At 33.7% G+C, this 15,078-nt stretch overlaps 1 protein-coding gene across 5 annotated transcripts in view; it reads right to left on the bottom strand.

Annotated features, from left to right (window-relative positions):
- The window catches only part of CDH18 (cadherin 18), a 1,104,671-nt gene that overhangs the window by 116,919 nt on the left and 972,674 nt on the right, over positions 1-15,078 (bottom strand). For all 5 annotated transcript variants that reach the window (XM_014344962.5, XM_055112494.1, XM_008971208.4 and 2 more), the window contains one exon: positions 2,911-3,098. In XM_014344962.5, the coding sequence (XP_014200448.1) occupies positions 2,911-3,098 (188 nt within the window). The remainder of the gene's footprint in view (positions 1-2,910; positions 3,099-15,078) is intronic.

Genomic DNA, 15,078 nt, shown 5'->3' with positions numbered 1-15,078 from the left:
GAGACTTTGCTGAAGTTGCTTATCAGCTTAAGTAGCTTTTGGGCTGAGATGAGGAAGTTTCCGAGATATAGGGTTATGTCATCTGCAAAGAAAATTTGATTTCCTCTCTTCCTATCTGAATACCCTTTATTTTTTTTCTCTTGCCTGACTGCCCTAGCCAGAAGCTTTATAAGCGAAGGAGAAATAAAATCCTTTCCAGACAAATAAATGCTGAGGGAATTCATTACCACCATATCTGCCTTACAAGAGCTTCTGAAGGAAGTATTAAATATGGAAAGAAAAACTTGTTATTGGCCTAAAAAACACACTGAAATACACAGACCAGTGACACTACGAAGCAACCATATAAAGAACTGTGCAAAATAACCAGCTAGCATCATAATGACTGGATCAAATCCACTCATAACAATACTAACACTAAATGTAAATAGGCTAAACCCCCCAATAAAAAGACACAGAGTGGCAAGCTGGAGAAAGAGCCAAGAGCCATTGGTATGCTGTTTTCAAAAGACCCATCTCACATGCAAAGACACTCTTGGGCTCATAAAGGGATGAAGAAAAATTTACCAAGCAAATGGAAAACAGGAAAAAGCAGGGGTTGCAATCCTAGTTTCTGACAGAACAGACTTTAAACCAAAAAAGATCAAAAAAGACAAAAAAAGAGCATTACATAATGGTAAAGGGTTCAATTCAACAAGAAGTAACTACACTAAATGTATATGGACTCAATACAGGAGTACCCAGATTCATACAGCAAGCTCTCAGAAACCTTCAAAGAGACTTAGACTCCCACACAATAATAGTGGGAGACTTTAAAACCTCACTGACATTATGAGACAGATCATCAAGACAGAAAAATAATAAAGATATTTAGGACCTGAACTCAGCTCTGGCTCCAGAAGATATCTATTTATTAGATTCTGATAGTTATCTATAGAACTCTCCACCCCAAAACAACAGCATATACATTTTCCTCATTGCCACATGACACTTACTCTAAAGTTGATCAAATACAACCTGCTAATGATAATCACCCAGTCAATCCTGTACTTCCTTTAGCCAAATCCAATCAATGTTTATAATCCAAAATTGTTTTAAATTTCTAGAACAGTTCACTTTTTTGATGACTAGCTACCTCCTGAACAGCATCCCTTGAGAATATTCAATGCGAACATTCTCTCCTATTATTTGAAGATTTCCTCCAAGATTATATTTCCTCCGTTTTCATGCTTGTTTCTTAAACAATCAGTTGTCAGATTAATCTTTTAGAAAAAATTAATCCAGTTTACCTGAATTATTTTGAGTAAAGAAGTCACCCATAAAATGAAAAGCAGGAAATCCTCTTCTCACCTTTGTATCCACATCCTCATCCATTAATTACTCTAATATTTATTGAATGCCAACTCTGTGTCAGAAAAAAATGCTAGATGTTGGGAATGCAGTGATAAGTTAACACACAGCCTTGGCATCATGTTGCTTAATTCAGCAATCAGAAATCTTGACATCAAATTAGACCTAGTCACTTCTTTCTTACATCTCTTCAATGGCTTTCCATTTGGCAAAATTCAGCAAGGCCTTGTGTGCTCTTGTACCCACTGACGGCATTCCTCATTCCCTCTACTCTGGATTCAGCCACATTATTTTGATCCCTTAAATGTGCCATGTTTCACTCACCTCAGGCACTTGGTACATTTTCTGTCTTCCTGAAATAGTCATCCTTACAGTCTATATCTAATTTACTCCTAGGCTTCTTTCAATTCTCTCTTTAACTATTGCTGAATACCAGAAAGGATTAAATATTCTAGATTTTTCCCCTGTAGCACTATATAACTCTTCTTCATAGAAAACATATTATTGATCTAGGAATGTATGTGATATTTGATTAATGTCTGTCCACGTCCATAGATTAGAAGCTGTGTGCATGTAGGGGCTGAGTCTGCCTTTGCTCCAGACTTATCCTTCTTATTCTTTGCATAGCTCATGTGGAACATAGCAACTGACACATTGAAGGAACTCAAAATAAATACATTTGTTAAATAAATACGCAAATTGTCTCTTTTCATTATCCCCTTGACCTAGGTTTGACAATTTGAGAAAAAAAATTTACAGTGAGAAAATACTTTAGGTGAAGACATTGATATTTTATATGTTCCAGTGGTGATTATTGTTCTCTAAGTGTTTAAAACCAAGTTATTCTTAGAACTTCCCCATGGTAGTATTCAACAGACAAGTTAATATTCAATTTTAAATCAATATAAAATTATAATTACTAGAAGAAGAATTAATGAGACTTCATACAATCCAAATAGAAAAGTATATGTACACAAGTAGCTAGACAGATGGATAGATAGATAGATAGATAGACAGATAGATAGATAAATAGATAGATAGACAACAGGCTCACATCAACATCTACAGTAGGCACATTAGAATAAAATATCTCAGCCTGTTATCTAAATAGTTCTACTGTAGAATCACCTGGAGTACATTTTAAAATGGCAAATATCTCAGCCCCCTTCGTCATCCTCTCTGGCTATAACAGAATCACCACAGCTTTATTAGGATGATGCTTTGATTCTTTGCACTTCACTGAAATTACTTTTATTTAATTCTTGACTATTAACATTGGGACATTTCAGGAAGATTAGAGCAGAGACAAAATGAACAAAGATGGAGAGAAACATTGTTAGTGTAGTCTACATCAGATCTTCCCACCGCAGCAAAACATATTTTCTGAAGAAAAGATCTAAACAGTTGACAAACAATAATTAAAATGTAATTATATCGCAAAGTGACAATATTTTATCATTTTAATGGCCTGACAGCGTGGATTATTCATGCCTCTGCCAAATTTCCATTCAGGAAAAGATGAGTGAGTTGCCTGAATCACAAAAAGTATGTTCTTTTTACCTTCTTTAAAGAAAGGATTCCTTCCCTGGTCTCTTTGTCAGTGGAGATTGAGAATATTCCCATGCCATCACCATTTATGATGGAGTAGGTCATGTCAGCATTTGAGCCAGTGTCAGCATCATTTGCCTTGATTTTCCCAACAGCTGAACCAACTTGAGCTGACTCAGGAACATATAGCTGATAGTGTTCTGGAAGACATTTCATATTAAACATATTTAAATACAATGTTCATGAAATAATCTTACAAGAAAAAATAAATATTTAGAGCACATATTCAAATGAACACTATATTAGGTAATGCATCAAACGGACTTTTTTAGATTTTAAAAGTAGACTATTTTGTAATTAAATACTAGATTTATATAAACTTTAAAAGGTATGTAAAATACTTCGCATGAAAATAATTTCTATATTTGAATATGAAATATTTTATTAGCTGTAAACCCTTAAGCTACAGACAATTAGAAGAGAGGTAAAGTTTTCATTCTGATTTTGAACCAAAACGGAATTAGTCAAGTATTAGTGTAATCCCAATTTATTCTTCCACCCATTGTAAATGTGAAGTTCAAATATAAAAATGTGGAAACAAAAAGTATGGAAATATGGAATTCAACAGAAAAACAAGATAAAATGCCATAGCCTGTTTGTGAATATAGATAATTATTTTTATCAAGAATAGTGAGATATACAGTCATGTCCGAGAACGTGAATGTAGTTACATATTTCTTTAGCATAAATTCCCTATCAGCTTCCAAAAAGGATTTGAGGTGGCTTCATAATAAAGTTTTAAATAACAAAGTTATTAAAATTTTTAAAAATCGATTACAGAGTTGAAGCATGAGAAAGTAAATAGCTATAGAAAATTAAACAGCATTTGTGAATTAGCATTAATTTTGACACCTAATATTTTGGGTGAAGACATTGATATTTTATATACACCAGTGGTGATTATTGTTCTCTAAGTGTTAAAACCAATTTATTCTTAGAACTCCCCTGTGGTAGTATTCAACAGACAAGTTAATATTCAATTTTAAATCAATATACAATTGTAATTACTAGAAGAAGAATTAATGAGATTTCACACAATCCAAATAGAAAAGTATATGTACACAAGTAGCTAATTAGACAGATGGATAGATAGATAGATAGATTAGATAGATGGCTAAAAATTTTAAAGCACTGTTAATTTTATACTCTCATTGTCTAATAGGTACAAAGATCATTTTTCCAAAGTTTGTCCTGATGTTAAATGTCGAATGGAACCGTTTCTATAGTGCTTATATTAAAAAGCATAATGAACATGTTTTTAATAATTGTTTTATTGACAAGTTAAAAAAGCTTATTAGAGCAATTTATTATAGAAAATTCAAAACTTTATAAATAACAGAAGCCCAGGAATCTTGAATTAAAGTGTAATTTGATAAAATAATTTCTACCAAGATTAAATTAATAGTGATTCAATGCTATACAAGGATATAGACTATATAGATAAGTTAATGCACAATCTCTAGAAAAATAATTTCAGTGAGACAATCATTTGTCATTAGTGGTATGATACTGAAAACAAAAGTCTAATCTAGTGAATGTTGAAAATATCATTTTTTTATTATTGTGATAAGAACACTTAATATGAGATCCATCCGATAAACAAATTTCTACACAACACAGCCTTGCTATTCATAGACACAGTATTTTTCAGCAGATCTCTAGGACTTATTCATTTTGCATAATGACAATTTTATATTTGTTGATTAGCAACTCCTCACTCACCTTCCCTAGTCCCTGGTAACAACCACTCCATTCTTTGATTGTATGAATTTTACTATTTTAGATACCTCATCTAATTGAAATATGCAGTACTATATTTGCCCTTCAGCGACTGGTTGATTTCATTCAGTCTACTGTCCTCACTAGTCATCCATGTTGTTGCATATTGCAAGATCTCTTTTTTTAAGGCTAAATACTATTCCATTGTATGATAAACCGCATTTTTCTCTACATTCTCTGTCTATGGACATTTAGATTGTTTCCACGTCTTAGCTATTGTGAATAATGCTGCAATAAACATAGGAATGCTAATATTTATTTGTAATCTTGATTTCGATTTTTTAAATAAATACTCAGAAGTGTGGTCATTAGGTCATATAGTAATTTTACTTTTAATTTTTGAGGAATCTTTATACTATATTCTGTAGATGCTACACAAGTTCACATTTCTACCAACAGTGTGCAAGGGTTCAAATGTCTTCACATCCCCAACAATACTTGTCTGTCATTGGCTTTTTTCATAAATAGCCATCCTGACAGGTATGAGGTGTTATCACACTGTAGTTTTGATTTGCATTTCCATGATGACTGGTGACATTGAGCATCTTTATACGTACCTATTGTCCATTTGTATGTGTTCCTTAGGGAAACAGCTATTCAGGTCCTAGGCCCATTTTTAATCAGGTTATTGATGATTTTTTTTCCTTCCTTCTTCTTCTCCTTCTCCCTCTCCTCCTCCCTTTCTCTCCCACCTCTGTCTCCCCCTCCCCTTCTACTTCACCCACTCCCCCTCCCCTTCTTCCTCCTCCTTCTCCTCCTTCTCCTCCTTCCTCCTCCTTCTCCTCCTCTTCCTCCTTCTTCTTCTTCTTCTTCTTTCCTTTTATTATTGAGTTGTAGGAGTTTTATTTTGGAAATAAGCCTTTTAGCAGACAGAGCTTGCAAATATTTCATTCCACTTCACAGGCTGCTTTTCACTCTGTAGATTGTTTCCTTTGTTGCATTAAAAATTTATGACTTGATATAGTCCCATTTGTCTGTTTTGGTTATTATTGCCTGGGATTTGCAGGTCATATCAGATTAATCATTATCAAGACTAACGTCATAAAGCTTTACCCCTATTTTTTTCTTTTAAGAGTTGTGCAGTTTCAGATTTTATGTTTAACTTGTTAATCCAGTTTGAATTAGGGTTTGTGTATGATATACAAAAAGAAGCCATTTTCATTCTTCTGTATATAGATAATGAGTTTTCACTGCATTTTGTTTGTTTGTTTTGTTTTGTTTCGTTTTTTGACACGGAATCTCACTCTGGCTGGAGTGGAATGGTGCATCTTGGCTCACTGCAAGCTCTGCCTCCTGACTTCACAGGATTCTTCTGCCTCAACCTCCAGAGTAGCTGTGATTACAGGCCCGCACCACCACACACAGCTATTTTTTTTTGTATTTTTAGTAGAGACAGGGTTTCACTATGTTGGCCAGACTGGTCTTGAACTCCTGACCTCGTGATCCACCTGTCTCTGCCTTCCAAAGTGCTGGGATTACAGGCATGAGCCACCTCGCCCGGCCTGTTTTTAAAGAGACTATCCTTTTCTCATTGTGTATTCTTAGCAACCTTGTTGAAGATGATTTTACTACCTACGTCTGGATTTATTTAGAGGCTCTACTCTGTTCCACTGGCCTACATATCTGTCTGTATGCCATTACCATACTATTTTAATTACTGCAGCATTTTAAAATATTTTGAAATCAGCAAGTGTGTTGCCTCCAGCTTTGTTCTTCTTTTTCAACATTGTTTTGCTTCTTCAGGGCCTTTGTCTTTCCACATATATTTTAGAATTGTTCTTTGCTCTCTCTGTAAAAAAATGTCATTTGGATTTTGATAGGGATTTTACTGTACTTGTACAGTTAAAATGTAGTATAGACATTTTATGAGAGTGCCACAGATAACATTATATACATAAAAGCTTAATGCTTTTCCAATAAGATCAGGAACAAAGCAAGGATGCCCACTCTTACCACTTCTTTTCAAAATAGTACTGGAAGACATAGCCAGAGCAATTAGGCATTTAAAAAAAATAAAAGGGAACTAAATCAGAATGAAATAAGTAAAACTGTCCTTGTTTGTAGATAATATAATATTACATATATAAAAAAACAGGCTCCACAAAAAACAAAAATTGTTATAACTAATAAACAAATTCGGTAAAGTTGCAGACATAAAATCAACAAAAAAAATTAGTGGCATCTATACACACTAATAAAAATTATTTGAAAAAGTTAGAAAAATAATCCCATTTATAATAGCATTGAAATGAATAAAATCTGTATAAATAAACTAAGGAAGTGAAAGTCTCATGCACTGAAAATTATAAAACATGGATGAAAAATGTAAAAAGACAAAAGGAAGTGAAGGACTTATACACCGTAAACTAGAAAACATGGATGAAAAATGTAAAAAGACAAATAAATGGAAAGACATTCAGTGTTCATGGTTTAAAATATTTATTTGAACCTGGCACGGTGGCTCGAGACCTGTTCGAGACTAGCCTGACCAACATGGTGAAATCCCATCCCTACCAAAAATACAAAAATTAGCTGGGTGTGGTGGCACACGCCTATAATCCCAGCTACTTGGGAGACTGAGGCAGGAGAATCTCTTGAACCTGGGAGGCAGAGGTTGCAGTGAGCCGACGTTGTGCCACTGCACTCCAGCCTGGGTGACAGAGCGAGAGAGACTCCATCTCAAAAATAAAAAAATCATTTGATAAACTTCTAAAGACAAAAATGTATAATTTTAAATGTACATGTATAGATACTAAGGGTTGACACACGTGTTCATGTATGTGTTTGTGTTTACTCAATGTTCAACAAATATTTTTCTCAGCTCTCTTTCATAAGCATTGGAGAATACACCTGACATAAACTCACAGCAAAGTAAGAAAGACATTAGCTTTTAGTCTAACTAAACTAAATGTCTGAATAAACTGTATGTTCAACCAACATATCTTTTCCTGTGTAAAACACCCTCTTCTTTTAAACAAACAATCCCTTGACCTTAACCATATGGTTTTATCAAGATCTACCATTACTAAAAGATCTATCTTCCTTGATTCTGTGAATTGGCATGGGAAAAGCATGAGACCCAGATGTTATAGGATCCCTCCTTCGTTCTCACAGTTGATTGGTGAAGGGTAGGCAGTTGTTTCAAACATCTCCAAAAAGAGTATATTTCTCAAAAATGTTGAATGGGAACTAGAAAATAACTTTCATCTCTCTTTGGTGGCACAGCTACGAAATACTAAGAAGAGGCTTTTGTCAATGGTTGTGTTTCCAAAATTGATGTTGAAAGGCCAAATTTGAGGGCATAAAATCAGCATCAAAGAGAAGCCATGTGATTTGCACTGGCCTTGAAAATATCATCATGTTCCTGAAAAGTCACATCTATAATGGGACACTGTTTTGCTCAACAAAATGTATAGACATATTACAACATAAATTGGTACAAATTCTCTAAAATATTTTGAGACAGAGACTAGAAGGAGTCAATTTTTTTGGATGCTGTGGTCTCCAAGGTCCAACTAAACCAGAATTAACCACTATTACATAAGCCTTCAAAAACCTGTCAAGTAGTTAATACTAGGATGGTAACACTAGAAAACCAAAGATGTCTTAGTTAACAGAGATAAGTAAATACATTATAGAATTACTATGATGATAGCGTTATAAAGAAGGTTGTTTTCACAAAGCGGATTGCAAAAAACTGTTCAAATGGGTCACAAAAGACTCACGGCCCAGAAAACATTTAGGCTGGGTCTTAAAATATGAAACAGATTCCTGGTACAGGCAGATTATGTTTATAGAAAAAAAACCTGATAATTCTTGACACATTTTAAGAATTGCAAGAATAGTAACTTCCCCATTCACTATGTCCCATTAAACAAAGGAGTGCATTAAGATTAATATTTTGTACACTCTCCATTGAGTTGAGAATTATAATTTGTAAATTAAGAGTCAACTTTTAGTAGACAGCCTGCAAGGCGGCCACATTTTATCCATGCATCCTGCTGATCATGTCCTTGAGTAATCATTTCCTCTTGAATGTTGGCTAGATATAGTGGCTCACTTATGATGGAGTTCAGCAAAAGTAATCGGACATCTCTTACAAGACTACGTTACAAAAAGACTGTGGCTTCTATCATGGGAACACTTTCTCACTCCCTCTTGTATCACTCTCCGGGGCAAGCTATCTGTCATGTTTCATTGCAGCCCATAGAGCAAGTGACTGATGCCTGCCAAAAGCCATGTGAGTAAGCTGGAAGCAGAAACCAGCTCCACCTCCACTGAGGTAAGCCTTTGGGCAAGACCTCAGCCCCTGCTGACTTCTACACTGGAATCTCATAAGCATGAACCAAAGGCACTCATCAAAACCATAGCTAGATTCCTGACCTACAGAAATTGTGAAATAATAAATATTAGTTGTTTTAATATGCCAATTGGAATGCTTTGCAACACAGGCATAGATAAACTATACACACTTTTGCAGTAGTTGCCAGTGATTTGCTAATTCAAATGAATTCTTTTATTGTTCTTGTCATCCTGGGGCACTGTGAGTTATGTTGAGGAAAACTGAAAATCAAAATAAACAAACAAACAAAACATGATTCTATTGCTCCCTTATTGCTGATTATTTCTCCTCCTATGATTTCATACTTTGATATATTTCTAATAGAAAAAAAAAATAAAAAATGTCATGAAACACACACGTATCCTGTCAAATCTTAATGTTTTGGTGTATTTGCTTCAGTTCTCATTTGATAAAGTAACATATTATTGAAGGCATAGGTGATGCTTCTAAGTGAGCCATTTGCTATAATCAAATTCTCAGCTCATCTTCCCGGAACCATGATCATCCCCTTATATAACTTAAAAATATTAATGTAATGTCTTTCCACAAATACATATTCAAATAGTATGGTTATTTAGATTTTATGTTTATATTCATCTTTTTTTGTATTTTTTATTCAAAATCATAATTTGAGATGTAACTAAGATGTCGCATATAGTTCTAGTTTGTTAATTAGAATGTAGTGTTTATTTTAATAATATGCTACAAGTTATCTAATCTTCTATTTTTCTAATTTAGAAATAGTCAAATGAATTTTACTTTACATATCTCCTTATTCACATGCAGGAAAATTTACTTAGGCTACAGCTATAAAAAAGGCCCTCTCTAGAGTTTTAGAACACAGACCTTCCCTGGTTGTATCACTACTTTGCTAATATCTCAGTTTCATTACAGACTTATCTTTCACTTTTTTCTTAAAAGAGAGTATTGTCCGTAACTTAGTACCTCATTTCTATTCCTTATATACACACTCTAGAAAGGTACATTTGTCCCTGTGGTTTCAACATCAACATATAAACTTATGGCTCCCAAATGAATAGTCACTTCTACTATATCCTGAGTTTCTGTTAAAATATTAAAAGGATGGTCATCTCCAACTTTATGCTGGGCATTTACAATCTTGCATCTTTTTTAAAAAAAGGAAATTGAAACTATTTGGAAAATTTAAAATGTAGAACAATGAAAAAAGAATAAATTGTTTAAAGTTTACAACAAAAGAAGGACATAGGAAACTGAATGAACCAAATATGAAGGTTAAACTTCATATAACACTCCCCATTTGCTGATACAAACTATATTGAAAACAAAACAAATAAAAAACAAGAAATGAAAAAACTAAATGATAATTGTATTTTTAAAATATCAATTTGATAACAAAATTAAATTATCTCCTCACTTCCATAAAATTGTTTATGTCCATGAAACTTACAGCTGTTAAATAATTATGTTTAGTATTAAAAATTACTCAAGTTGGCTGTAGCAAAGGACATCCCACAATGAAGAGATGTGTTATCTTTAGTAAATTCCAGCTATTTAAGCCACATAGAAACAGTAATGGTAATATAACTTTTAGAATCTGGTTGTCCAACTTCACAGAATTACTAAAATTTGCAAATAAAATGTCAAATTTGTATTTATAACAAAGGGTTATTTATAACTATGCACTAATATGTGAATATTAATGAAAAATTGGAATAGACAAAATAGAAAAAAGGCAATTTGTTGTTTTATCACTAAAATAATTTTTTAAAAAAATCATATGACTCAATTGATAATGTTTATTGCTTTGTGATTGTAGTGATATCATATTTAGTATTCTACCATAAAAGATAATAACTTTAAACTTTCAGATGTAATTTCCATATATGTGTGTGTATATATATTTACATACACAAATATATGTACACACAGTGTTATATAATAGATGCAACATATTCATAGATGTCCTAAGATTACATAATCTAAAAGACATGGATCATGAATCTAGTTGATATAATGAAGAAATTGATGTAAACAATATCTGTTATATAATGGATTATGTGGCTTTTTTATAAAAATTCAAGTCATTTAACATGTATTTTCAAAATGCAAGAATTTATTTTTCAAGTATTTACTAAGTAAAACAGATGTTATGCTGCTTTACACGTAGCTCTGCTTTTATGAATATAAAAATATTCATATTTATTATGCTGGCCCAGTACACTTACAGTATATATTTTGGTCATCATATACATAAGTGAGAAAAGAACACCCCCAGTTATTAATAGTCATCAGCTCTGTGACGATATTTCATCTGATTTGTGTAGCAGTAAAGAGTGACTAAAAAAACACAGAGCCGGCCAGGCGTGGTGGCTCACGCCTATAATCCCAGCACTTTGGGAGGCCAAGGCGGGCAGATCACGAGATCAAGAGATCGAGACCATCCTGGCTAACACGGTGAAACCCCATCTCTACTAAAAATACAAAAAATTAGCCGGGCATTGTGGTAGGAGATGCCTGTAGCTGAGGCAGGAGAATGGTGTGAACCCGGGAGGCAGAGCTTGCAGTGAGCCGAGATCGCACCACTGCACTCCAGCCTGGGCGACAGAGCGAGACTGTGTCTCAATAAAAACAAAACAAAAACAAAAACAAAAACAAAACAGAGCCTCAATAGAAAGAAATCCAATTCCCATAATGTTCTCCATGTTTTCAGGGTGGGAGAGACAGTGAGCACTGGAGCACCTATTTAGCCATGCAACAGGGGAGCTCTTTAACTGTAAAGGTCACTTTGCTATGGATGAAGCTGGAAACCATCATTCTCAGCAAACTATTGCAAGGACAGAAAACCAAACACTGCATGTTCTCACTCATAGGTGGGAATTAAACAATGAGAACACTTGGACACAGGAAGGGAAACATCACACACCGGGGCCTGTCATGGGTGGGGGAGGGGGGAGGGATAGCAGTAGGAGATATACCTAATGTAAATGACGAGTTAATGGGTGCAGCAAACCAACATGCACATGTATACATATGTAACAAACCTGCACGTTGTGCACATCTACCCTAGAACTTAAAAGTATAATAATTAAAAATAAAAATAAAAATAAATAAGCCTCTAGAGTTTTTCAGCTGGTACCAGCTTTTAATGTCTTAAGTTAACTTATATCTACTGAGCCAGCTGTTCTCTAAAACACTGAAGTCGATGCTTAGGGTCACTAAGGGTTGTCTCTCCTCACTCCTCTAAATTAAATTATTTTTTCATACTAGATACCTAATTATTTTAACAGTAAAATATCAATAATTTATACGCTTGAATTTATTTTTCTGTACTTTTTCTTGAAAAAAAGAAATATAGTTTTCATGAAGGTCTGTCCATTCTTGGCAATTATTAGATACTTTCATGAAAAAAATAGAAAGTACATGGGGAGAAATTTTTTCCTTGAATGAAATATCTACCACACTAATATGTACTATAGGATATGTAGTATTTTAATGCCTTACATTATTTTTAAGGTGGAATCCTTTTCTTATCTGGAAAAATTAAATGTATTGGTAGCACTTATGATTTAAATGCCTAAAAAAACAAAGATGGGACTTACATTAGAAAAATGGCAGATTACAAAGCTCCAAGCCTGTACACATTTGAATATTTCCCAGAGTTTTTATAAGTTTAGCTCAGCTAGTTTTAAGTTGCTTTTCAATGTTTCCATGAGGGAACAAGAGCTTCATGGAAATATCAAAAAGTGACTTAAAACTAGGTGAAATAAACTTATAAAAGCTCTTGGAAATATTCAAACAAGTACAGAAAGCAAGAAAATCCTCAACTAAGGAAAAAATAAATTCAAGCATTAAGCATCTGTGGTGTTTCAACTTGCTCTTGCCCCATTCCCTTCCCAGGGCAAGGAGATCTTGGTCTGCAGGAGGTTACAAGCCAGTTTCAAGATCTGTTCTCTCTAGAAAAAGATCAACAAAATTGATTGGCTAAGAAAGAGAAAGAGGACTCTCAAATAATTACAATCAGAAATAAAGTAGAAACACTACCCTGATTTTACAGAAATAAAAGGATTTTACAAGGAAGTCCTGCAAACAAATACCAACTAACTGGAGAATGTATAAATAATGAATATATTCTTTTAAATATGACTTACCATGACAAAATTAGGAAGAAATGAAATTTCTGAACAGACATACTACTAATAAGGAGAGTCAATCAGCAATCAAAAACTTCCCAAGAAAGAAAAGCCCTGCAACAGATGGCTGTACTGGTTTAATTCTACTAACCATTTAAAGGAGAATTAACATAAATTCTCAAAATCTTGCAAAAAGTAAAAAAAGAGGGAAATTACCTAATTTATTTTATAAGACCAGCATTCTCCTGAAACCAAAAATAGACAAAGACACTAAAATAATAGAAAATTAAAAACCAATATTCCTTATGAATATTAATACAAAAATTATTAACAAAATACTAGTAAACTGATTTCAGCATAATATCAAAGGAATGTACACCCTGAGCAATTGGGATTTTTTTTCCTGGAATACAAGCTTAGTTCAACATATGAAAATCAATTAATTTTCATTTCCATTAACAGAATAAAGAAAAAAATCACAAGGTCATGTCAATTCTACAGAAAAAGCAATTGACAAAATTCAATTCCATTTTATGATTTAAAAAAACATAAAATAGAACTATAAATAAAAGAAACTTCCTCAACATAATAAAAGCCGTATGTTAAAACCCCACAACTAATATCACTAAAATGGTGAAAGACTAAATGCATTTACTGTAAGACCAGGAACAAAAGAGGATGCCTACTTTTGAACTTTTATTCAACATAATACTGGAAATCCTAGCCAGAGTAATAAGGCAGGAAAAAGAAATTAAAAGCATCCAAATTGGGAAGGAAGTAATACAATTATCTCTGTTCACAGATGACATGATCTTATACATAGAAAGCCATAGGGAGTACACAAATACACACACACCTCCACATACAAACACACACAAACTTTTAGAACTAATAAAGTTACAAGATAATGCAATAATTGCAAAAGAAAATAAAGCAATTCCATTCTTAATACCGTAAAAATGATAAAATATTTAGGAATAAATCTAACAAAAAATATGTGCACTGACAATGACAAAATATTGTGGAAATAAATTAAAGACATAAATAAATGCAAACTATTATAAGTTAACACTGCAAAACACACACACACACACACACACACACATACACAATCCAATCTTTTAAATAGGCAAAGAACTGGAATAGACATCTCTCCAAAAAAGATAAAAAATTAAAATTAAAAAAAAAGAAGACAATGACTAGTGTTGGTGAGGATGTGGAGAAATTAGAACTCTTGTGCCCTGTTAGTGGAGGAGTGAAATGGTATAGCCATTGTGGAGAGCAGTATGGAGGCCTCTAAAAAAATTAAACATGGCAGGGCATGGTGGCTCATGCCTGTAATCCTAGCATTTTGGGTGGCCGAGGCAGGTGGATCACCTGCAGTCAGGAGTTCAAGATCAGCCTGGCCAACATGATAAAACCCTATCTCTACTAAAAGTACAAAAAATTAGCTGGGCATGGTGGAGGGCACCTGTAATCCCAGCTAATCAGGAGGCTGAGGCAGAAGAATCCCTTGAATCCAGGAGGCGGAGGGTGCAGTGAGCCAAGATCGCACCATTGCACTCCAGCCTGGTGAAGAAGAGCGAAACTCCATCTCAAAAAAATAAATAAATAAATAAACATAAAATTACCATATGATCTAGCAATTCCGCTTCTGGATATATACTTAAAAGCACTGAAAGTGGGGTGTTACACCCATATTCACAGCCACCTGACTCATGATAGCCAAAAGGTAGAATCACTCCAAACATGCAGCAACAGAGGAACTGATAAAATGCAGTACACACATTAAATAAAATATTAATTATCATTACAAAAGAAGTTAAAATTTGATACATCTTACAGCCTGGATGAACCTTGAAACATTATGTTTACCAAAGTTAGCCA

This window comes from Pan paniscus, chromosome 4 (assembly GCF_029289425.2).
Source record: "Pan paniscus chromosome 4, NHGRI_mPanPan1-v2.0_pri, whole genome shotgun sequence".
Classification (NCBI taxonomy): Eukaryota; Metazoa; Chordata; class Mammalia; order Primates; family Hominidae; genus Pan; species Pan paniscus.
Note: the sequence above shows the minus strand (reverse complement) of the source record. Positions and strands in the feature narration are given on the sequence as shown.